Source organism: Lepisma saccharinum, chromosome 16, assembly GCF_977018435.1.
Source record: "Lepisma saccharinum chromosome 16, izLepSacc3.1, whole genome shotgun sequence".
In the NCBI taxonomy this organism is placed as follows: Eukaryota; Metazoa; Arthropoda; class Insecta; order Zygentoma; family Lepismatidae; genus Lepisma; species Lepisma saccharinum.
The window spans coordinates 8,096,956-8,123,141 of NC_139244.1; the positions used below are offsets into that span (position 1 = coordinate 8,096,956).

Consider the following 26,186-nt stretch of genomic DNA (forward strand, 5'->3'; position numbering starts at 1 on the left):
CCAAAAAATCGGCAATGTTATCTTCGTAGATTTTTATGAGTTCACATTAAAATACTTCACAGTTCCGAGGGGTTGGGAGGGCCATGGGTACAAGTAACACCTACTTTACACTGGTAAATACGAAAGTATATACATACAAATAAGAAACTGGCAGAAATGTGCACTCAGCTATTTTCCAAATTAACTGATGTGCCTATCCATAATTTTAGTTTTGAGATTTTTTGCAAACAAATTAGTAACAAGGAGCAATGTGCGATTTTTATAGAATGTGTATTTGTAGCTTTCATACAGATTCAAAATTCCAGTTCAATTTCTCACGGTCAGTTTTTACATACATTTCGACTAAATCACAACTGGTTCAATTGCTTTTGACACCAAAAGACTTCATTATAATTTACATCTTACAACTCAGCCATTTAGTAAAAAGTGTTAATGAGTTGTTCAAACATGAAGCAGGCCACAGAAAAATTGTCTTGCATTCACACAATGTGCAATATATGTTAACAAAGAGTGGAAAAACAACAATAAAATTCAATAAAATCTGAGAAGATATTACATATATTTTACAGAGAAAGTCAAAATAAGTTACGGTACTTACACGTTTGTGGTTGTCCACCTTAATCACCCTGTTGCATCCCTACTTCGAAAGCTCTCGACTGTCTTTTTCAATTATTTTCTTTAGCTAACACATCCAGCTACCGAGCTTAGAGAAAAGTAATTCGACAAAACTTAAGAAAGTTACAAACTGAATATGCTGTATCATATCTTATGCAAACTGCAATGCAAAAACATGACTCAATTTCTTACATATATACAACACTGTCTGTTATTTTACAAACATTTCATGGATTGGTAGCTTAGTGGTAGAGCACTGGCGGAAAATCCTCAAGGGATGTTTCACACAGAAGGGGTTGTGAGCATGGGCATATTTAAGGGGGGGGGGGGTTTCAACCCCCTCCCCCTTAGGTTCACTAAAATTACCAGATTACCTGTTCTATCCTCTATGCCCAGATCTCATAAAATAGAAGCGTATAGAACGGGATACGGATGAGAAAGAAATTAATTCCACACACTAGATGTGACTGCAAAGCAAATGTCTACAATTTCCTGAAAGTTTCAAAATTTCTCTGGAAAATACCCAGAAAGCTCCTGACATTTCACAAATTCTATAATGCCACATGTAATTTCTACCCGAAATAGCTGCTTGTGAACTATATTATAATTTCATTAGAAGTTCCCGATATGGTTTATTATGATTCAAGATTTAAGTATTCCTCAGGTTCTAATTTTTTGATAATTTCAAATTTCCAAACTCGTACCGTTTGATAATCCCGAAAGTTGATAAACCATTTTCCAAACTCTACATTGGAATGGGAAACTTGTCTCTATTGGAGATTGTAACTGCATCTGGGCTAGCTTCAGCTATTAGTACTTCTACTCTCTCTGGGTTTAGTGTGTGTGGATTTAGAAAAAAATAGTTGAAGAATATGATGGTGTTACTGTAATGGGTGGTAGAATTAAGGGGGTGAGATAGACAGATAATTTCAGAGAAGTGTCCAAAAGCAATTTTTGTACATTGTTCAGCACCTATTTTAACCCTGGCTATTGCAAATTTCTGTTGATTTTCTGCGATACTGAGACTGTCAAATCAGTTATAATTTTTTAAAGTTCACTTTATGCATAAATAGGCTAATCGGCACGGGATCCGAACCACTTCCCTCCACCGAGTATCAAACCTGGGAGCCCTTGAAATACATTAATCATATTTAATGTTTCCAACATGAAATTTGCTCGTTATGTCAACACTAGAGATTTTTTCAGCTTACAGACTATACAAATTAATGTAGGAGACTGATTGTTGTAAATCATAGTCGAATACTGCAACATGGATTATTGTAAGTAGTTTTATATAGTATTTTCAGAAAAAATGTATAATTGTGCATGTCGCCTCTTGTTTATACAACAGTAGAATTATTTTCTTAATTACTGTTTATGTCCATTTTGTGTATTTTCAGTGCATACTTTCAAGGTTTTTAAGTCATACTTGAAAGCACATTTGTTGGTTTTTAGGGCATATAAATCCTCAGTCTAGTTAAAATAACCCCTCTGTGCGCCATAACTGATTTCAGTATTGCTACTTCTATTACTTTTTAATCTGTACATTGTATACATGTAAGCCTTAGTACCTTTAATTCATGATTTCTTTTTAAAAAAAATCTTTAATAACATATTACAACAAAAGTTACATGACACGGAATGATTCTAAAACCATATAAATAAAAATATAGCAATATGCTGTACAGCTGTGCACAAATTCAGTTCTATTTGACTTCTAAAAAAACAAACATGCACTAAAAACATCAATATCCTCCTGCAAAACATTTTCAAGAACACAATAAAAAGAAGATCTCAACTTTTACATTTACAGTACAAAAGGGGAACACCCTAGTGCTACAAACCAAACTGAATCATTCTCACAAGCAAGAACAAGGGAATCCAGCACACATCTTCCATAAAGAATGCCATCTAACACTGACATAACAAATACGTTCTACTGTCTCCATAAAATTTTATTATGTTAAATACTACATCACGCTATTGGGATGTAGGCCTATGATAAAGGATCCATTGCACTTCCGAAATAAAATTATTAAAAAAAAAAACCTACAGCACTTGCATCACAAGCACTTGGGTGATAAGTTCTTGGTAACCAGGTCTTAACAAGATACAAATCCATTTCTGTGAAAAACAGCTATCTTCTACAGAGAGGAGAGTGCCTTTACTTCACAACATTGGAAGTTGAGTATCAGTCTTTATAAATACAATATACAAAAGAAATCCTTATTGCACGATTAAAAAATATTACATCTTCTTGGCACCCAGTTTCATGGGCCCCGCCGTGTGTCGGCTGGCCCTGCGAGCCTCCAACTCTTTCTGCCTCTGCAACTTCCTCTGCTCTCGCTTCTTCCGGGCTTCCTCCATCTTTGCCGAGGCTGTAACGAGAATTACAGCATGTTAATGCATTGCTTTCATTTCCATTCAATGAGTGCAAGGCGCATGATGTGATTGCTGGCAAATATTAACTCGACTCCATTGTCCAACAAACCTTTTGGGACCTAGGCCTAGAGGGAGCCAGATTGTGGTACTGATCACATCACCTTTACACTGGCCGAGTTCGTGAATGTGTGAAGGCCCTATTGTAACCTCCAAAAGCTTGGTGAAATGTGCTAGGGAATGCTTTTGTACATTCACACATACCTATATACACTTCAATGAAATACATAGCACAAACATTTATCACGTGCATTCAAGGTGTAACATCAGTTTCATTGTCTTTTAAGTTTATATCTGAAAGCAACAAAACAAGGAGGAGTCATTTGTATGCATCCACTGATTGGAACTCCTTCCTGGATGAAATCAGGTGTGTGTAGAATACGCTAGAGCACAAACTGCCAGACTTGTCAACATAAACACTAGGGATGGGCCGATATGAAATTTTGGCCGATACCGATAAAGTACCGATATAAAATTTGCCGATACCGATAACCGATATTCTACCGATCCGATATAAAATTAGAAATAGTCCTTGAAGAACCTGAAATGATCATTGATCTCCTTAATAAATGTGTGTTTCAAGGTGACTGCAGTGCAAAATAAGTTGAATATTTACACATTTACTTTTTGAGAAAGAAGGGCATGGAGATTATCCATAAAAATTACAACAAAATGGCAGAATTTTGCACTAAATTATAAGATATTTATCAATATATCGGATCGGTAAAATAATCAGTAATTTTACCGATAAACCGATACACCGATATACCTATATCGGCCGATACCGATAGAGTACCGATTAATCGGTCCCATCCCTAATAAACACCAACCGTATTGAAATTACACATTGGACAGGCACGCCCTGTTACATTTTGAGCAATACAACTGAACTATCAACATATAATGATCCTCAAGCATACCTTGTACTATAAAACCTTCTCACCTGACGAAATCTCATCCACAGCTTCCCACTCCGCATCATCCCAGCCCTCTCCGCCTTCCTCCCTGGTGGGGGTGCTCTTCATGTCTCCCGTAACAGCTCCAGGGATTGGAGAACGCTGAAACAAGTACGTGCAATGAAACTGAATCTAGTATCTAACTACAGATTTGAATACAGTGGGACCTTGATTACTTGGGAAATATGAAAATCTGGGGAACTGTCATTGCCACCAAGAAGGTATATAAAAAAATCCGCCAAGGTATTTCCGTATTGCACATTAGCTTAATTAATGTCAGTATTCTCACTATAGTTTAATTATGATAAAGATGAAATAAATGAAGGATTAAATGCAATGAAATGTGCATTCTTTATGCATTCTATGTCCTTGCTTGGGTGAAAAATTGAGGTCCCACTGTACTCAAAACTCAGCACAATATACAATGGGAAGTGACAAGAAAAAATGGAAAAGCAACTACAAAGTGATATTAGAAAAATGTGCACGACGTAATATAAATGATAGCCAAAATTTTAAGGATGGATTGTACACTTGATACAGACGAATTTCTCATTCTTAAATAATTACTTCCTGCAGCAGTTGCTTGTAAAATGAATATTTTTGTAAGTAATGCAAACTTAAGTGGCAATTTGAGTCTCAATCAGGTACTGACCTGAGCATGTTCTCTACATTTGCCAAAAAGGTGATCAATTTCTTACAATCCTTTAGTGATCGAGGGAGAATAAGATTTCAGAATTCTGTAACTTTTTACATATTGATATGCCACTTATTTGAAAAACAGCCATAAGAACCTTTCACATTTCTTTGACTTCAATCTTGCGATACCCAGTGCTCGCAAAGAGGGGAAATGTGTCTGTATGTTATCTCCCCAGCTAGGAAAATTTATGTATGTATTGCATTTCCCCAGGCCTCTCGCTGTCTCAATGTTAAATCATAGGAGCATCTACAACAGCTAGACCCAAACCTTGAGCATCCTCTCTCCTTACAATTCCCACTTCAAGTGCTGGCACAATAAACATTAGAGACAGGCATAAGGAACTTAGTTATATCAAACCTGAAAGTTTCTACAATCGACAGCTAACAAATTTAACATTTCTCACATTTGGTACTTATGGCTATTCATTCAGTATAGAGGTGTGCAAAAAAGTGCAAATAAGCGATGATTTTTGAGGCAGTACGGGAATGGGAAGCTCAACTCTTGTCCTCATGCATGTTTACCCATAACTAGAATTCAATAGAGCATATCACATGTACAATCCATCCTTAGAACTTCAACCAACTTTTAACATTGGCACAGGGTGTTTAAAAAGTCCTGTACCACAGGGAAATGACAAGTTCTGTTCTTATAAGAGCTCCTCCTAGTTCAAGTAGAGAGGAAATCTTATGCTTATCCAGATATGGAACACCACGCCCAGTAGTATGGGACAGCAGTAGTTCCACACATACTGTCGTCTCCCTATGATGAAGAACTATTCAGATATCCTGGAGGTTTCCATAACTTACATATCACATAGTTCATTCTTCTAGCATAACTTGCAGATTCTAGCGTGCATATTTCTGTATAGTATATGAATATTTGCAAACATACAATGGAGAGATATCCAATCAACATAGCAGAACAAATGTACAAGATGGATTAAAATATTCACTGATATCGGATCTTACCCTATTCAAGAAATATAGCAAAGAAAACCATGACAAAATGAGAAGTTAGTAGGAGCACATGCTGCAATCATATACCCATTCAAAACTCCTGCCTTTGTCCTCTAAAAGATTTTAAAGTAGATGAATATTGTTCGTTAATAATTAAAGCAACCCTAATACAATATGATGTGTCACTTTGCTGAAGAAACTGGTATTCTCTTAAGAGTCTTACAATTTTCATGAAATGCGGTGACATCATCAATCATTATCCATAATAGGTAACATCTGAATAACTGTACAAGCAACATTCTCAGTGAAAGGTGAAGAAAAGAGCCCATGCATAGTTTGACAACAATTGAAAGGAGGGGAAAGCGGAACTGTCTCCTACGACCACTCACTTGCAGCTTTCTCATTCCGTGGAAATCGTCTTTGGATGGATCTCCCCAGTTGTAAGAACTAATTGACTTTACGCTTGTGGGATCGACTGGGGCAAAGTCAGACTGAATCCAGCCTTCGCTGGGGGTGGTGAACTCCCCATCAGCACCTGCTGGCTGCAAGGAGGAAGGGTTTTCCATTTCACTACATGTTTTCCATCCACAGACACACCACACGCCAACATCAGCATTCATTTACAAAAAACAGAAAAGTGATTATGTACGTGAAGATTCGTGTCTCCATGTTGCACAAATGGATAGTTTTTTCAACAAGCCTTCGAAATTAACCAGAAAGAAAAAACTTTTCATTTGTGCAAGGAGGAAACACGAATCTTCACGTACGTAATACTTCAACCACATTTACAGCATCCATCATGAATCAGAAAAGTGCTATTCAAGCATACAAACAAATAATTCAGTATTTAAAAAAAAATGTCATGTTTCAGGAAACTTAAAACAAAAAATCATTAAAAATATAAATTAATGTGCTGGAATACAATACTTAGGCCATGTCAGAATCAACAAGTGTATTGTTTCGTTCTCTCCCACTGCTTTCCTCTGTTGAAGTCATTTGATTTGAAAGGCTGCAGTACAGTTGCTATGCTTCTTGCCAGGTGTCAGTTCAAATGTTACCCACCGTGTTCTGGGGGAATTACCTCAAAAAGCTTCACCTATTTACTAGTTACACTAATCAAACATCCACCTGCTTCAAAGCTAAGTTGAAAATTTGGCATGTGATTTCTTCCTTACAATTTTCCTAAATAAAAAAAATCTATAATACGACCGTGATTGTTTTATGCTTGTTATTTTGTGAAGTCATCTGTAAGCTATTCATAGCCAGAGCTGGCATGCCTGACTCGTGCACGGAACGCTGGGAAACAATTACACAAGATGGCGGCACCCTTACAGGAGTGCTCCAAGTTGGAGCAGCGAAACGTCGTGAGTTTTTTTTTGAGTGAAGGCATGAAACCGATAGAAATTCATCACCGCATGACAGTTCAGTACGGTGACAACTGTATGAGTCGATCACAAGTGTACGAGTGGGCTGAGAAGTTCAATTAGGGCATAACCAGTGTTGAAGATTCTCCACCCATCTAGGTTGCTCTGTCACTGCAGTCATGGAAAAGCAACACTCCTCAAGTGGAGGACTTGATACGGGAGAACCGGCATATTACTGTCAGTGAAATTGCTTCCCAGATGGAAACAAGTGTAGGATCAGCCCATCATGACATACTGATGCTCGAAAAACTAAAACCAGCCATTCTGCAGAGACGACGTGGTCTGGTGTCCACTGGTGTGCTTTTGCTCCATGACAATGTGAGACCACACACTGCCAGTGTCACATTGTCTACCCTAGAAGACCTACAGGGCTTACCCCACCCTCCACACTCACCCAATCTTGCACCTTCCGACGATTTCCACACCTTTGGCCCACTGAAATATGCACTAAGTGGATCGAGGTTCCGGAATGAACAAGTCCAGTCAGCGGTGCATGACAACACATGCATCCAAAAGATTTTTTTCTTACGGAATCAGTGCCCTTATCAAGCCCTGGCGTAGTAGATGTATTGAACTGGGGGGAGGACTATGTTGAAACATAGTACTGTAGGTCTTTTGGTGCTTGCAATAAATATTTGTTACAACATATTTCCGGTTATATATTGAATGAGCCTTGTATAGAGTTTTCATTAGTCCCGCACCGTGCCCGTGCGGTCAAAGGCATCATGCTTTGACTCTGGCTACGGGATGCAAGCAGGTTCAAGTCTCCTGGGGGAAGCGTAACACTTTTCTCCTGAGATTTCGGCCTGTGTATGGGACCGGTTGCCATCCACCATCGTGAGAAAATTGGGGAGCTACGAATGAGTAGCATAACCTTGTTATGGAAACCTACAACAACAACTTGGGGTCCATCGTGCTGACCACACATCAATCACCCTATACTGGCTGGACGATCTCCCGCCTCAGCAGGTGAGAATGAGCCAGCAATCAGTAGGTAAGCCCTGGCCCTCATGGGCAGTTACGCCACAGATTAAAAAAAAATATATATAATTATAATGTCCGAAGTTTTAGATCATCTATTAAATAAATGTTGCCTCAAGAAAGTGGAAGCTGGAATATGGCTGCCAAATGAAACGCTTCAGTGAGTTGAAACTTGCACTAATCACACCTTCCACCTCTTCCCTCAAACTCCATATATGTCAGGGATTCAGACTACAACGGTGCAGGGATTCCATACGTGGAATGGTGCTTTAGGGGACAGCACCTGTTGATTCTGACACAGCCTTAATTATCTCCGAACCATTCCTGAGTGGTTGGTAGAAGAATTTTATTCCAGTACATTAACAAAATAACCTCTTATCTCTCTGCAATAGAAAATTCAACCTTTCTAAAAATTTCACTTTTGTGAAATGCTTGGCCTTAGATAACCTACTTTTAAACTTTGTGGTAAGCATTTAATGCTTGCATCTTCTGTTGTAACATGAAGCAGCTGATGTGCAATTATACACTAACATGAAAAAAAAATGCAGAGAACAGAGTTCCCCCCCCCCCATTTTCCACAAACAATTTCCCTTCTTTTCCAGACATTTTCAAAACATTTGCAAGCCATTTGGTAATGTTTCAACTTACAGATTATGTCAAAAAATAATTAACAACTTTACACATTTGCCTGGGAACACTTGCGAGCACAAACTGCTCTGAATAGAGAGTAGTGATGAAATGAAACTGCAGAACCATTTGCTACAGAAGTCTCAAAGCGCCGTTATTGCTCTACACCGATAAGAACATTTACCAAAACATACAAATTTATGACAAAATATAAGGAACACACTGCAAAAGTAGTGCTGATGAAGCTTATCGAAGAGACAATCAGAAATAAGCATTTATCCAGGGCACAAAATAACCCCACTCAGGAAACATTTAAAAATCCAAGCAGAGAGCGATACTCACTGGACTTATAGGTTCCTCTAAGCTACCCCAGTCTTCAGTGTCCCAGCCATCTGTGCCTGCTGCAGTTTCTCTGCCTGCAGACGCCGCAGGTGCACTCTTCTCCTCGTCCCCTTGACCCTGTCGTCCTGGAGTCTGGAATTATTTATTCTTTAATTAGTTTATCGGCTGATGGTCATTATACATACCTCTTTTTTACTACAGTGTGATTTTAAAGTCACGCATCCCGGTGTTTACAACCGTATAACGGAATAGCGAAACGGAATGAGAAGAAACACTTTCTGCCAAGAAAATGCCTTTTATATTGGGAAAATTTAGAGACAAACATATGTAAGATCATGCATGTTTTAATAACAAATAAGCAAAGTGTTGCCAAAGGCAGAAAAAAAAAATTGCAAATAGTGTGTATTGATGCACAGAACTCACTAAGGTAAATTATTGCAACATTTCACAATACCAACGAACAATTTGGATGGCCATCTATTGAATTTGACAGAAAAATAACTTTGACAAAGTTTCAAAAACATTGCACAAGGGAATAAATGGGCTGGTCCAAAAATCGATGTTTTCACAATATTACGAGGGACACTGGCAACACTTTTGCTGTCACCTGTCATTAACAGACGTGTTGTATATGTTCGAGAATAACCAATTTTCTCCTTTGTCGTTAAAAGTGCCTTAGTGTGATAGCCTGAGGTGAAACACGTCTGTTAGTGCCTTTGGCAACACTTTGCTTATTTGTTATTAAAACATGCATGTTCTTACATATATTTGTGTCTCTAAATTTTCCCAATATACAAGGCATTCTCTTGGCAGAAAGTGTTTCTTCTCATTCCGTTATACGGTCATAAACACCGGGTTGCGTGACTTTTTCGACACTCTGTACTTTCTTCCTCCCTTCTTTCTCTCTCTCACAACAGAAGAGAGGGTGGGGGCAGAATCCTTTCCCCCTCTCTCTACTGTCAATCTCTCTTCCATCTCATTCCTTTTTCTCTTGGATAAAGAGAGAGAGGGATAGAGGTAGGGGGAAGTTGCAGACATTCCATGAAGAACTGGAATGGTTTATTCACCTTCTCAATTAATGTACGTAACCAGGTGACTGCTACAGGTTTTGCTCTGTTAACTGTGCTTGCTTTCTGCATTGCCTGCTATGTGAGTTTATATTTGTAATGTTGTCTTGCTGTACATGTGCTACATTTTCCATCAGTTGTGAAACCGAGACAATCTGCTTTATGAGGTGTTTAGTAATTTTGCATGTACTCAAAGTAAAAAAAAAAATCATAAAAATACTAATTTCTTTGTTTAGTAAGATATTACTACACTGTCTTTAAGCCCGAAAGGTAAAAAACCGAATAAGGAAACTGTCCTCCCATCTCACTAACTGCAAGCAGAAAGAAAGGACAGAAGCATAATGATACAAAATAAATTACACCTTTATACTCATTACAGAAACCAATTTAAAGGACGTAAATACAACAATACATATAAAATGTACCTCCATATCTCCCCAATTTTCAGATTCCCAGGTTTCGTCATAATCTGACACAGAGTCGGCACCTTTGCTCTCTTCTTGTTCCAGAGAGGTCATCGAGGTTACGCTGGATGTGGTGGTGGAGATGCTGCTGCTAGATGGTTGCTCTGAAAAGAAAAGCACAATAACGTAGATTCATTCAGACTTTGACCTCTCTGACAATTTGACACCTGTGACTTTTGCTCAATTTCACTGGTGCTTTTTTAATGAAAATGGAAAACAAAAAAAGATTCCAGAATTGTTCACAGTTCTGTTTTCTTTCTTTCTATTTTGGTCTTACATTGCCTATTGACCTCTTGGGTTCATTGCAATGATGATGATGGAGCAAACAAAATTGTACATCCAATTATACATCCTAACCTATAGCGGACAGAAGCGTCACACACAAGTAAACCCTCTCCGGATGGGAACTTTTCAAACTTAGTACAAAGTACAAAAACGTAGCTCGAGAACTAATTGCAATAGAGGTGTCTCGTGTTTCTGCTGGCAAACTAAAAATCTGTTAATGCCCTTCAAATTAATAGGGAAAAAATTCAATTTGCAACGTGGAAAGACAAAACACCACTTGTAGAATAAATAGAATAGGCATAGGACAATATGAAATTTTGTCCAATACCGATATAAAATTTCCCGATTCCGATAACCGATATTTCACCGATCTTATAAAAAATTCCAAACATCCATGAAGAACCTGAATGGTTCATTCACCTCCTTAATATGGATATGTTAACAGATGATTGCAATGCAAAACAAACTACCACTGCATATTTAGACATTTACTTATTTAAAAAGTTGGCCATCACGACAAAATGCCAAAATATTGCACTCAATTATAAGATATTTATAGATATATATTGGATCTGTAAAATTATCGGTAATTTTACCGATATACAGTTACACAGATACGGCTATATCAGCCGATACCGATACAGTATCGAATTATCGGTCCCATCCCTAAAATATATTGTTTTGTTATTCCAGTATGTCATACTTTTGTATGTACTGTATATAAATGAATAAAAAAGACAGAACTGAATTATCATCTGTAGTTTTCAAGAAATGACATGTTCATAATTCACGATATGTGCGACTTACTCACTTTATATATATTAATTTGTATTTTCAATAAATTAAAAATACAAAAAATATAAAAAATAATAATGACATGTTAAATGGTACAATGTGGTGCTAGTTTTGTTTGAAATAAGCAAATCCGAAGTGCATAATTTGGGTGGTTTTTGTTTGAAACCAGCCATTGGCTAAAGCTTAATCCATAATTCTGATACCTTAACGACTATGTATCAAAATCAGTGAGAATCAATAAGAATACCTGCATCGGTATTGGTTCATAATGCTTCTCATATGTCAATTTTACCTGCAACATAACAGCTTTTATTTCTCACTACAATTTTACAAGAACAGATCATTTTCTTGGTTATGTGTCAATGCAGTATTGGCCAAATTATTGGGACTCATTGTAAAAAGAAGCACATTTCCTTGTTTTGAAAGTGTTCTAACTAAATATATTTGACAATTGTTATGACTTTTTATGGGATTAAACTGTTTGTCTGCTTCGATGCAATCTTGATACCTACAATCCTTTCTTTTAGTGTGTCCCAAGAATACATGACAGCACGACTCTTTGCATATTTGCAAAAACGCCTGGAGCAATTCGTACTTTGTTTACCGTGTTATTTATGCTATTCTTTGGAGCAACATGTAATTTCATAAAGCACATGGTTTGAAGTTTAGAAATAAAGAGTGATAAAGGAACTGTACAGAAGCAGTGATCAAAATGGGCTAAAAAAGAGCCAAAGGTGGTCATACTTCGTACTGACAGTACTTGCAGTGTGTATATTAATGCAATGTGTATCACAAAAACATAAAATCTGTCAAATTCTCTACATAAAGTGAGTTTATCTGCATTTCATTGTATCAACTAATGAGTCCAACACTGTATTACATCTAACCAAAAAAAATACTGCATATACTCACCCAAAGACCCAGGCTTGCTCAAACTCTTGCTTGTGATGGTGGTGGACCTCACAGTGTCCGATTGGCTCCTGTAGAACTTTGAAGTGACGGCACTCACAGCCCAGCCTGCCCACGTAGCTGCCGCATTTGATAAGCTTGGTGTAGCCGTGTGGACATCAGCCTCTGCAAAAACACCAACAAAATTAAAGTTTTTGCACAAAATCCAATTATTAACCTGTATGGTTTATTCCACAACCACAATGGAAATTTAACAACCACTTTTGTTCAGAGTAAGCATTAACACATTCCCTGCGTGGGTGGTTTCGCTAATTCCTTCCTCCTGCACCAAAGTGGTCATTGGACTATACTTTGGAAATTTGGTTATGAAGTTTTTTTTCCTGTACAAAATAGAACAGCCAAAACATCTTTGTGTGCACTTGACTCCCCACACCTTATTGGTCATGCCTTATGCACATCATAGTTCTACTTGTGACCGACAGCACGCTAGGAACAACCAAGTCAAGCCACATATTTCGGTCATAATGACCAACATGGCATGCACCAGTTTTGGTCATTATGACTGACGTGGCAGAGAAAGTGTTCATATGAAACTTCTGCCGAAAGTAGAAATGGGTTTATAACTAGGGTGCAGATTTATAGGCACTAAAAACCTTTCAAATAGGCAGGCAAATAGGCACCAAAAATTATGAATATAGGCACTTAAAAGGCATCAAAAATGAAATAGGTGATAATGTGATGAAATTGATTAATGGACACTCACAAAGATTCCCCATGCCCAGGCAGAGATTCGAACCCAGGACCACTGACGTCATTGGAGCCTTTATGGCAAAGTACGAGTAACAAACAGGTTTTCCAGTTATTTTCAAAGATCTGACCATCTCTTGAGACCCTCATATCTGGCAAATACCATATTTCAGCCACTTCAATGTACAAACAAAAGCTTTACTTCTTCAATGTAAGGAAAGCAAAAGGTGCATAAAAAAATCTGAAGTAAACAAAAATGGCAAAATAGGCATTTTAGGCACAATTAAGCAAAATAGGTGCTAACCCTCAAAATAGGCATTTATAGGCAATACAAAAATGCATTTTCAGACTAAGAACACCATGAAACAAACTTTAAATATAAAAGTCAAGGTTTTACTACAAATAAATATAAAAAGGCAAATAGGCAAAAATCTGCACCCTATTTATAACATTAACTTAGACAATAGCCACAACATATACATTTTTCTGTTGTCCAAAAAGATATATGTAGTCTATTGTATGAGTTAATATTAATTAGAATACTGATGACATGTAGTGTAAATTATATAAACTGTGGATCGAAAAAATGTATTTGAAAATATCAATGTACAAGACTTCTTAACGTCTGACCACCATGCAAGAGACCCAGATTCGATCCCCGGCGGGGGAAAACAGCGATTCTTTCCACCTGTTCAAGCAGCTCCGGCACCCACCCAGCGTTGTATAAAGTGGGTACCTGGAGGAAACTCTGGGGGTAAAGGCAGCCAGGGGCGTGGTGCTGATCACATCACCCCCACCTTCGACTGTAATCAAGAAAGTGTGGGGCCCTAACTCCACACCCCCTATATGCCTTCATGGCATGGTGCGAAGTACAGGGGAGCACTTTTTTACACGACTTCTTAACACAGTGTGAATATCTCTTCCAGTTATCATGCTGTGATAAAAGGTGTTGTTTACCCAACTTTTGAAACACACTGCAATATGAAAGGAGTAACAAGAGAGATTTGTCAGTAATTACCACAGCTTTCCCTACAAAAATAGTTCTTAAACTATGCATATCTTGAAGAGAAGAAATTTTGTCAGTATTCATAATTACTATTTGTTCAGAAGTATTGATTTCATTCCCAAAAAGGAACCAATAAATACATAAATCGATGGGAAGTGATTCAGATTTCTCACCCATTGACTCCCTGAGGCTCGGATCTTCCGACACCTTCTCCATCTTTCCCAAGAATCCCTTGATGGTCCTGAACACATTGTCCCGCACAGACTTCTCGGGGTCTATGGTCAACTGGCAGAGGGCAGGGAGAATGCGAGCTGCTACCTCGGCCAACAGGAAGTACTGCTGAGTGGCTGCCAAAGCCAAGACTCCTGGAAGTATTCAGAACAGAATAACAAAATCAGAGCAAGAAATGTGTACGAATGAACTACATTGTGTACACCAGTGGCTTATTAAGTGACAATTATTTGTACTGTTACGTTAAAGTGTATTGGAAGGGAAGGACCAATATTGCTGACACTGCCAAAGGTAATCTCAAAGAATGTATATATAGTGACGGAGGAAAACCATGTGTTAGGATGGTTAGCAACTCTCCTACCACCCAATACACAACCGTATTTTCAGATGCTGGTTAACCCCCGTATCATGGAAGGTTCATTCTGAAAAAAGATGAATGAATTACACAGAAAAAACATTGATGTGTATTTTATGTAACCTTGAAGTAAAAATACTTTTATCCCTTTGTTTCAGTAGTATAAACTACCAAACAATGGGTTTTATCGAAGCTCAATGTATGTATTATCAGAGAAAAAAGGGTTTGTTCAACCAACTTCTTTTGTTCATTTTTTTTTATAACAAATGGGCAATATTTTCTGGATATGCCTCGCACTTATTCTGTTTCACATTAAAGGTTACTTCAGTTCTGGGCAACTCTTTCCTAAAGGAAATTAGTATGCATTAATGGATTCTACAGTAACATACTAAGAACATATTGGGGTACGTACGTACCTGCACTTCTGGCTGGTGGGAAAGGGTCCTTCATGGCACGGATGAAAGCAGAAATGAGGACTTTCTGCCTTATTTGTGGATGCAAATGTTGAGCTATTTTCCCCAAGCACACAGTGGTGTTGGTTCTTATGCCACCCTGACATAAACAAATAAAGTTTTATTTGTGACCTTGAATTATAAATAAGTACAACAATTGTTAATATGCATATGTTGGTTACTTGCTAATATGAGAAATGTCCAGAAAGTAAGATCCAATTAGCCATAAAATAAGAACATCAGTAGTTATTGACATTTATTACATTAGTTACTTTGACTCATAAACTACTTTTTGACAAATTCTCCATTGTTCTCACATTTGTTGTAGCGTGGCACTAAATTTTGTATGCCCGCTTCGTATGTGTCTGCTGCCAGATTGCAACCATCTATACCGCAGCATCCCTGTCAAAATGTTGTCCTGCCAGAAACCACATCAGGTGAAGGAAGCAATGAAAGTTCAAAGGCACGAGGTTGGATCCCACTTGAAGTGATGTAAAAGAGCGTGTGTGCACTCGGTTTGATTGATTGATTTGGTTTATTTTACTTCACTTTTCTTCCACTTTTTGGCTAATCGCGAGAATGAGTGATGATATGATGAAGGAAGATTCACAAAGAACATCCATGCCCAGGTCAGGATTCGAACCTGGTACCCCTGGCACATGGGGTTGTTCACATTGATTGGACTTCCATAAATTGTCTGCTCGTATTTTTGCTCACGATGTCTGGTTCATGAACCTTACACAATTACTGATGGATCTCTGCTGGTGTCCGCTTCTGAGCATACAAAAACCTGATTACGCAGTCGCGGGAGACTCTTAGAGCTGGCATATTTCTTCCAGCACCGTCTTAAAACGACTGCCTTCACAGTGCTGAGACAACACCAGATGACAGCCACATACAAACTCTTACTATCTACATACAAGATTTGTGCTCCAATACAGGGGTGACCACAGAGGGGGTTCATGATGTGACTGCGTCATGGGAATTTTTTGGGGGGACAAGATCTTATACCAATTCTATATATATCTTCACACAAATGTAGGGGGAATAGTTTCTTTGACTTTTTTTACCTGTGGGTAATCGCGGCGATGGGTTGAAATGAAACACCGCCTCTTATGCCTTTAGAATCAGTTCGGAAAAGATGGGGGAAATGCTGTTCGCATTAATACAAGATTAGTCAAGCAGACTAACTGTTAAGAATAAGGTCCAGTACACTAACAATGGCAGTGAGCCTGAGCAGTTTTGTACATTTTATGTTAGCAAACATGAAAGCCTAAAGTACTTAAACTAAACATATATTGCTTAAATATGTCTGTATTATATTGTTTCGCAAATTTTGTCTGACCAAAATAATATGAGTAAATATTTTGGATTAATGGGGGAGGGGGCAAGAGGAATGTTCTACTTTTGGGGGGAGTGCATCACAGGCCTTGGTGGGGATGGGTACCCCTGCTCCAATCACTAGAATCAGGCATGAATGACATTGGAACTTACTTTCTCGATGTGGCTGATAATTTCATAAATCAAGTATGAAAAATTTTGAAATTTCAAGCGAGACAGTTGATCAGTCTCATGTAACTTGATTGATGTCTAAGAGAGAATTCACACTGAAGCAATGTGCAACACGTGCCCCTTAAGAATTTCACCAATTGAACACAGGCATGTGAAGCATGATCATTAGGGGCATGCATATTTAGTTTTTGACGAAAAAACGAAATTTGAAAAAACACATTCTAGTGTTAATTTTTCATGTCTTTGAAAGGTGGGAGATGCATTTTGTGCCCATGTTTTGTCACGAAATAATGCGAAATGAACTGCAAAAAGCGAAATAAACTCTTAAACACGAAATTTAGGTTTTATTCACCAATGCGACACCTTCTGAGGTCTGAATTATCCTGAGAGTTATGCAATTCCCGGAAAATTGATTAATTCTGCTGTTGATATTGGAAAAGAAAAAATGGACTCCTTTACACAGAAATAAACTTGATAACTACATAATTGTGCTATTAGAAGTGAAATGTTAATTCTGTGGAATAAGTAGTTTTTAAATCAAATTTAGGATTATATTCAAGGTTTTAAAACCAAACTGTATTTTTATATACCACTTTTCATCCCATTTTTCACCGCTATAACACCGATATTTTATTTTATTTACCGCTTTTGAACCCGAAATTGACTCATTTTTTGTACCGAAATTTTGCTTTTTTATTTACCAAAAATATCTGCCTCTAATGATCATGCTGCTACAGTGTCGAACATTTCCGTTGATTGGCTCTTTTCCAAGTAACGTGTGTCGCCTGTCCCTTTGGTGTGAAATATCCCTTGTTCTCTTAATACCATGTTGACAAAAGGTCACAGATAATCAGGCTACATAAACATGAGACTTAAAATAATAACTCTGGCATCTCTGTGAACAAAGATGAGAGACTGTTTCTCATCATTTCATTCATTTAAAAATAGTTGACCCAACATATATTTATGATCTTCACATTATCAAACCATAAACCTAGTCTTCACAAGTACCTTTATCGCAAGAGAAAGTTGAACAGAAAAAAAAAAAAAATGATTTGGACATATAAGTTGTGTGTGAAGTGAAGAAGTCTACTCACCTGATCGTCTTTGGATTGAAGCCTTGCAAAGTGTCTCAAGACTTCCACATTCAGGTTATTATAATTTAATTTTGGAGCTAAATGTATCACAGACTGAAAAGGAAATGGGGTAAAATTAATTTTAACATGTTATCAATACTAACACCTACATATACAACCTCAAACAATATTATGCCACAGTGTATCAATAACATTTCTGATGTAACAACAAATAAATTTAAACTTGCTATTATCTACAGAAATATTCACTAAATAAAACCTGTAATTCTCACTGGAGTTAAAAATTTTAATTCAAGCCTAAAACTAACAAAAAGCATGGATAAAATTAGTGCATAAAAGGAGCTGACATATGTAGGAAAGTTTCATTGGTGTTATTATACAATTTGAATTTAAACGATGTATTTAGCAGTTAGTTGTAGAATATATGTAAGTTAATAATAATTATTCACCTTTACAGTTTGTTCTCTAATAGTTGGATTTGTGTCCATAAAGCCATTAGCAACCTGAGGGAAGATCTGGTCATTCACAGTGCTTGCTTGCAAATGGCCTGAAAGTAAACATTACATTAGAAACTATTAATTGGGCTTGCACAATCAATATTTTACTTAAACATTTAAAATGCACATGAAGCATGACCTACGTGAAAGTCCCTTAAATTGAATTTCTTACAATGCAATGCAGATAGGATGGGTGTGTGGAAGTCAAGAAAATGGCAAGTTGGGATAGCTGATAAGTGAATGGGACTCCTGGTGTAGCAGCAGGCTGTGCTAACCACTCCCATCAAGAAGGTCAGCTGTAGTGACTTAAGAATCAGTGAGAGGTGTAAGGGATGACTTCTGGGCACCCAAAAAAAGTACGTCACACTTTCACTACTAGTACACAACAGCAACTCCAATGTTAATTCCAACGAGGCTCTGGCATCTGGAATTACGGCCATATAATACTCCATAGGATCATGTTCTGTTTTTGTTTGCCCTATGCGTGCCGAGTGCACCTTCACAGCATCCGATTGTAACTAGTGTATGGAGATTTTATCCCCGGAGACAGTACAGCTTTAGTTGATAGTAATGCACTGCAGTATTGGTTTTAGAAATTGATTGGAGCCAACCTCCGTGGCGGAGTGGTAAACAGAGTATGCTACAATGCCAGAGGTCCTGGGTTCAAATCCTGGCCTGGGCATTCTTTGTGAGTGCCCTTTCATCAATTTCATCGCCAGGGTTGGCAAGGTAACGCATATGTAAAAACTAATTTTCTTTCGTAAATTAGTAATATAAAAACTATTTTAATGATATTACATTTTACACTTTAGTTTTCTTTCATATTTGAGCACAAAATCATTATTTTCTGAAGCTTGTTCATACAGCCACTTCACACCCTCACTAACAGATTTTTAAAAAATAGAACTTTTCTTTCACATGACTTTAAAAATTGAGAAATCCATTGTTATATACCAGTCTTGTACTAGTACTTGTATTTATAACATAACGATTATCGACAATGTATTTGGATTTGATTTTAAAGTTTTAGTAACAGCTTCAAATTCCTTTTCCATGCGTATTACACACTTGCATACGCTAATTATGATGTCAATGTGAATATGGCAGTTTGTAAAATTCCAATATCAGAGCACAAAAAAATTCGGAAGTTTTTTAAAGCATTTCTTTGGTCTTCTACCAATGGCAGCTGCCATAAATAACAATAACAATTGCAAAAAGCATGTTTTCTTTTAATTTTTAGGTTTGATCCAGATATTTACGTACTTTACGTTTCATTTTATGCATTTTTTACACGTAATTTACATGTCATGTAGAAAACTTTTTTTACGCATAATTGCACAACCCTGGTCATTACTGATCCTCATCGTTGCAATTAGCAGCAGATGATAGCAGCATCAACGAAAAATTGCAGAGATGATACACAGAATCAATGAATATGTTTGGACTTTCCTACTGCATTAACTTTACATATCCCATCATAATATGTATCTGTAATTGTAATCTTGCATATATTACAAACGCCTCATACTCCACATTGTTGATTTATTGATTGAATTTATGTTTTAAGTCCACTTTATGCACAGAAAAGCTAATTGAGACTGACTTTTACTGAAAAATAATTCAAAAAGACACTAAACCAGATAAAAAAAGATGACATTATGGTTATAAAATGAAGGATAAGGACTCGAAATAGACCTACAGTTTAAAGTGCGATCCGAACCACTGTGCCATGTGCCTCCACTGGGTATCGTACCTGGGACCCCTTGATTACAAGGCGACGACATTACCACTAAGCCATCAGGAAGTACCAATAGTCCACATTGTCTTTACCTTTTTTGGTGTAAATGAACCACCTGAATGCCACCCAATGAGTACATATACAAAGGAAGCACGAGATGGATGGCATATTGAGTAGTTATTTTTAAAAAGCCTAGGAGCTACTAGTGTGTCAGTGAAAATTGCAAGAAATGATAACAGGAAAACCAATACTAACATTTCAGGTCTAAAAATATGTTATTCTTGGTAAAAAGTTTGCATGCTTACATATAAGGTGAGCACGAAGTCACTTTCCCCAATATTTGATATCTTCATTTATTGGGGAAAGCGACCTTGTGTCCACCCTGTATATGCAATAAGACAGGGGTTATAATTTCGAATTTTGCCAACATACGACCTTCAAGCCAGCTAAAATAAACCAAATCAATTAATAATTTTGAGTTTTGAGTAAGACTTGGACTATGAATTTTTTGTTCATATTGATAAAGCAACAATATTGATGAATTAATATGAATGTACAAATCTGTCCCATCCCTAAAAATACACATACATGCTACCTCCATGAAGCTGTATTTAATGATGCTTAAAACGAAATTATACCTATAAAATTCTCCAGTTGTTGAAGAAGTCGTATCCTTGTTGCCCGATCATTGGAAGCAAACAGCTTCACCACGCACGGCACAATCTTCTTCTGGTAGTCGGCTTCGTTGAGCAAGGATCCAAGCTGGAGAAATAAACAAACTGAATCTGCTGTTTACAGTAAATTTACACTATTCATTAACACTCCTGAAGGGAAATATAATACGAGGAAGTTTAAAACATTGCTTGAGATGCATCATTATCAATCCCACCATAAAATATATAACTAAACAAAAAGCTCCAACTTTGTGTAAGTTTTTTGCTGACTTAAAAATTACAACTACCACAGGGGCTCACTTATTTTGGGAAATCAAATTCCCAGAGTTTTTCAGATTTTCACAAAAAAACTTTCCATGCAATTTTATAAAGCTTTAAAGACATTCAAATGTTAAGTTCCTCAACTTTTATATTAACAAAGCATGAATCTCGACTTGTGTGTCGTTTGTAAGTTCTATACTAATTATCCCTTGTCAGATCTGTTGGCAGTTCCTTTCTCGGGCACGTCCAGAAATCACATTAAGGCGAAACACACTAAAAAGTAGTTAAAATGATGAAAGACTTGGGATTGAAATCTGTACCTGCATCCTTTGCACAAGCAGCTGATGATAATGATGCAGGTGCAGTTCTTGATCACAAATCTTTTAACCATTTTTTATTTAATTTTTCCTTAATGTGATTTCCGAATGCCTGAAAATTGAAAATAAAGACGAAAAATAAAAAAGGCAAGTTTAAATTGTATAAACTGTTAAATTCAGAAAACTGACATCCTGGTTTATTTAAAGGTACCAGGACACTAAGCGTATACCCTCGAATGTATGCAGGCTCACTTTGGGGGTAACACCCTTTTCTCTCCTTTTTCTTTTCGTCTTTTTTAAATTGATCTGAATGCCCGAGGAAGAAACTACAACAGATCTGAGATTTTTTAATTATACCCAGGCCATGCTAAGAACCACCCCATCCCCCCAGTGCAGAACAGCTATTTTGATAAAATTATGTTTCCCTGCTGGCTGCTTTGGGAGGAGGGATTTTAAGGTTGCCACTTCTTCCCCAAACAGGGGTGAAGCGGTAGGCCTAATTGTTTGTTTGATCACAAGTTTCTTCATAGGTAAACGCAGCAACAGCAGGTTACTGCCATAAAGGTGTTTCCCATGTCAGCTGTTATCATGACATCACTCTGGTGTAAAGCAAATAAACCACAAGTAAGTAGAGAGACTTATGCTTTGTTCAGATTTCTAAGCTGTGGTTATGCGAACATTTACATGATAATTAAATGACTGTAGTTTACTCAACAATGTTATGTCAATTTTAAAAAATATTCATCTATTTTAGTAGAGTTGAGCCAATGACACTGAACTGATACCAATACACTTACAATTCCTACCAACACCAATATTAAAAATTGGAACAAATCAAAGTAGTTCAGGCATTAATATATTTTTTACATAATTTTTTTATTGGTATTGTACCATACTCAAGTTTTCCATTAAAATATTCAAAATTTCACATGAAACAATCATTTACTCACTAAATCCATATCTCCACACAGTGTTGTTGCATTAAAAGAGGAACATAAATTAAAGAGCATTTGAAAATAAAATCCTTAGGAAATTATTTGGACTTAAAAGGCAAGAGGAGACAGATGAGTGGAGAAGGTTACATAACTTAGAACTGTACAATTTGTATTCATATCCAGATATTATTAGAACAATTAAATCAAGAAGACTTAGGTGGGCTGGTCATGTGGCACAACTGAGAGAGGAAAAAAGAGTTTACAGGATTCTTGTTGGGAAACCTGATGGTAAGAGACATGTAGGAGGGATAACGTTGAGATGGACCTAAAGGAAACCGGTAAGGATGGAAAAGATTGGATTGATCTTGCCCAGGATAGGGACAGATGGAAGGCTTGCGTTACTGCAGCCATAAACCTTTGGGTTTAAGAAGGATAGAGAGTTAGTTAGTGTTGTTGCAAAAATAACGACAATTTGGCATAATTTTCAGAATAGTATCCACAAAAGCGTCATGCAGCAATTGTGTGCACTCTGTGAGATTCCTGGCCTACAGAAACATATTAGCTGGCATCAGTTAATAAATACCAAATGCTACTTTCCAATACTGACATCAATACACCCATATCAGTACCACTTCAGTCCAATTTAACAAAATATATACAATGAAGAAGCTTGTTGGAGAAAAAATCTGAAAAGTGTTTTCAGTCTGTAATCTAAATACCTTGACATTTATAGGTCTCTGAATGTTGTTATAAAATTCTGGGACTTCTCCAGGAATTCCAAATTAGTGGAAACTTGCAATAATGTCTTATGTATGCATTTATTGTTAATGCATGTAGAAGAAATTAGTTTTTAAATGTGCAAAACAAATATCATGCCAATAATTTCCACAATGAAAAGAGTTTTCTCTTCTCTTATCCATGGTTCAACAGCACATCAAATCCCATCGCTGCTTTCTGCTGGCTTTTGAGACTGGAGCCTGCTAGTTCTTTTCAAGTAGCCCCAATTGTCCTTGCAATGCTAGGGGATTTCACCCACTTACTCTCACTCATACTCATTTGAGTCTCCCACCCTGGAGCGTTTACAATGGAATATCATTTTAATGTGACAATAATCGTAAACACATATATGTAAAATATCCATCCTGGCAGTTTCAGCCCACAATCATGTATTCATTTTCATGTATCACTGTATTGGTAAGATAGATTAAACTAAATTTTAACATGGAGATATGACTGCGTTCACTTAATTTTAAATTTCACTGCATTTTTCACCTCATGATCCATATTTGAGGGGGCCCCTACCACAGAAAATTACAGGTATGTGTACTACTGGGCTTCGAGCATATACCGCTCGTTTTGCCTGTTCGAGCATCATTCACTTGAGTGAAGCAGCTCTAAATTTTGTTCGCTGTCTAGGGCCATCCATGTGAACTATTTGGCACTCGAGCGAAATGGTCTCCATGCAGCACTCAAATTCACATCGGTGAGAGTGCTAAGCATTTGGCAGTGAGGGAGGCTATTAAAAATAGTTACTTTAGTTTATTGCAAACATTAAAAAAAGTACCACTTAAATTGTGTTACACGAAAAACAAGACTACATGTAACACAAACTATCACAATATTTTAATGCATGCTAACCAGCTACCTAAATGTTTACCTTGATATATTCAGCTAGATATCCAGGACAAAACATCTCTCTTGTCTATAACTTTACTGATAAATCAGACCTTTAGAGCAGATATCAATTGTTGAGTTACCTTATTGGTAAACCAGAGATTTAACTCTGTAAACACATTAACTTTCAATTTTCACAATATTTTTTTTTACTGTAACACCATAAAGATTATGATCAGCAGACCTCAAACGAGGACAGAAAGAAGACCTTAATTTCCTCTGCATGGTCCAATTCGTCTCCCCATCTCCTGACATCACCTTCTCTTGCCACTTCTCAAAAGCAACTCCCCGATCAGCCACGACTTCCTCCCGGCTAATGTCTCACTTTTCAGTACTCAGCAACGACATTGCCCGATCGGAAGTCGCACCTGCATTCCTATTTCAAGATCGCCTTCAGATAACTCAACATACTTGTTAAAAACAACACAAACAGCACAATAAAAAACACTTTAAGGGTTTGTCCAAGCTTTCAATTCCATCTCTGAATCATCATCAGGGCTGGTCGAGAGAAGACGAAGAGGATGCGGTTGAAGTTTTGCTGGCATGATTCCGAGATGGAATCAAAAGCTTGGACAAACTCTTAAAGTGTTTATATCGTGCTCTTTGTGTAGCTTTTAACAAGTATATTGCTGGCACATGACGTAAGAGAGAAGAGAAAAGAGAGAGAGAGAGAGAGAGAGAGAGAGAGAGAGAGAGAGAGAGAGAGAGAGAGAGAGAAAGAAACAGAAGGTAAGAAAGAGAAAGAAGGAAAGAAAGAGAGATAAAGAGAGCTTTCTCTTTCTCTCTCTCCTTCTTTCTTTCTTTCTTTTTCTCTCTCTAAAGAAAGAAGAAAAGAAAGAAGAAAGGAGGAGTAAGGGAAAGAAAGAAAGAAGGAAAGAAGGAGAGAAAGAAGAAAAGAAAGAAGGAAAGAGCTTTCTTTCTCTCTCTTTCTTTGTTTCTTTTCCTCTTTCTTTCAGAAAGAGATAAAGAGAGCTTTCTCTCTCTCCTTCTTTCCTTCTCTTTCTCTCTAAAGAAAGAAGGAAAGAAAGAAGAAAGGGAAAGAAAGAAAGAAGGAAAGAAGGGGACACACACAGAGAGAGACAGAGAGAGAGAGAGAGAGAGAGAGACAGAGAGAGAGAGAGAGAGAGAGAGAGAGAGAGAGAGAGAGAGAGAGAGAGAGAGAGAGAGAGAGAGAGAGAGAGAGAGAAGAAGAAGAAAGAAACAGAAGGAAAGAAAGAGAGAAAGAAGGAAAGAGAGCTTTCTCTCTCTCTCTCTGTTTCTTTTCTTCTTTCTTTCAGAAAGAGAGAGAGAAGGAGAGAAAGAGAGCTTTCTCTTTCTCTCTCTCTCTAAAGAAAGAAGGAAAGAAAGAAGAAAGGAGGAGAAAGGGAAAGAAAGCAGGAAAGAAGGAGAGAAAGAAAAGATAGAAAGAAAAAGAAAAATAAGGCAGAAAGATAAGAAAGAGAGAAGGAAAGAAAGAAAGAAAGAAAGAAGTTTTTACTGTCATGTAACTGAACACAATACAGCCATCAATTCCCCACCCCCACCTCTCTACTTTGGTTTGTGGTAACAATAGGAGAAAGAGATAATTCACCAACACAATGTCTAAGATATTTAAAAAAATCAACACAACATTGATATTTCCATTTTCTCCACAAAGTAGTTCATTTAGTCCACTCGTATATCCCACTTTTCCTACAAAACTACTTAAACTTTACATTTCATCGTGTACCCTCCTTGCTTACTTTAAACATTGGGGCCAACACAGCTGATCCTGCATCTCCATACTCAAACGCTGTTATTAGCTGCGGAAGGATTTTGTGCCGACATACGTTCTCCGGAAAATTGTCCAACTGCGGTGTCAGTCCACTGAAAAAACGATTCTTCTCACTTTTATCTTTAATCTGAATCTCTTCTAGAAACAACAGGGTGTCCACCAGTTCATTCTTGAAATAACCACTAACTTTTCGACACCTTGTAATCACATCGGCTGGATTGGGGCGAGATCCTGGGTTTGCTCCAACCAGCTCACAATACACTGGCGTCAACTGCTTTGGAATCTGGAAAAACAGGGACATTTAAGAGGGGCATTCCAGTGTTAAGTGTGTGTCATTCAACCACAAAACTTAAGGTTCTAGACATAAAATAGGATTAAAA

At 37.3% G+C, this 26,186-nt stretch overlaps 1 protein-coding gene across 2 annotated transcripts in view; it reads right to left on the reverse strand.

The window, feature by feature from the left end:
- Positions 1-2,109: 2,109 nt before the first annotated feature.
- Positions 2,110-26,186, reverse strand: part of yata (N-terminal kinase-like protein yata) — a 30,882-nt gene continuing 6,805 nt past the window's right edge. Inside the window, exons 6-17 of one of the 2 annotated variants that reach the window (XM_083137656.1) lie at positions 25,775-26,089; positions 20,831-20,954; positions 18,407-18,504; positions 17,958-18,050; positions 15,313-15,448; positions 14,484-14,675; positions 12,561-12,722; positions 10,530-10,672; positions 9,038-9,169; positions 6,053-6,205; positions 3,998-4,112; positions 2,110-2,993 (exon numbers count right to left, since the gene is read on the reverse strand). In XM_083137656.1, coding sequence (XP_082993782.1) covers positions 2,863-2,993; positions 3,998-4,112; positions 6,053-6,205; positions 9,038-9,169; positions 10,530-10,672; positions 12,561-12,722; positions 14,484-14,675; positions 15,313-15,448; positions 17,958-18,050; positions 18,407-18,504; positions 20,831-20,954; positions 25,775-26,089 — 1,794 coding nt within the window. In that variant the 3' untranslated portion in view covers positions 2,110-2,862. The remainder of the gene's footprint in view (positions 2,994-3,997; positions 4,113-6,052; positions 6,206-9,037; positions 9,170-10,529; positions 10,673-12,560; positions 12,723-14,483; positions 14,676-15,312; positions 15,449-17,957; positions 18,051-18,406; positions 18,505-20,830; positions 20,955-25,774; positions 26,090-26,186) is intronic. The other variant, XM_083137658.1, reaches the window with a different exon arrangement.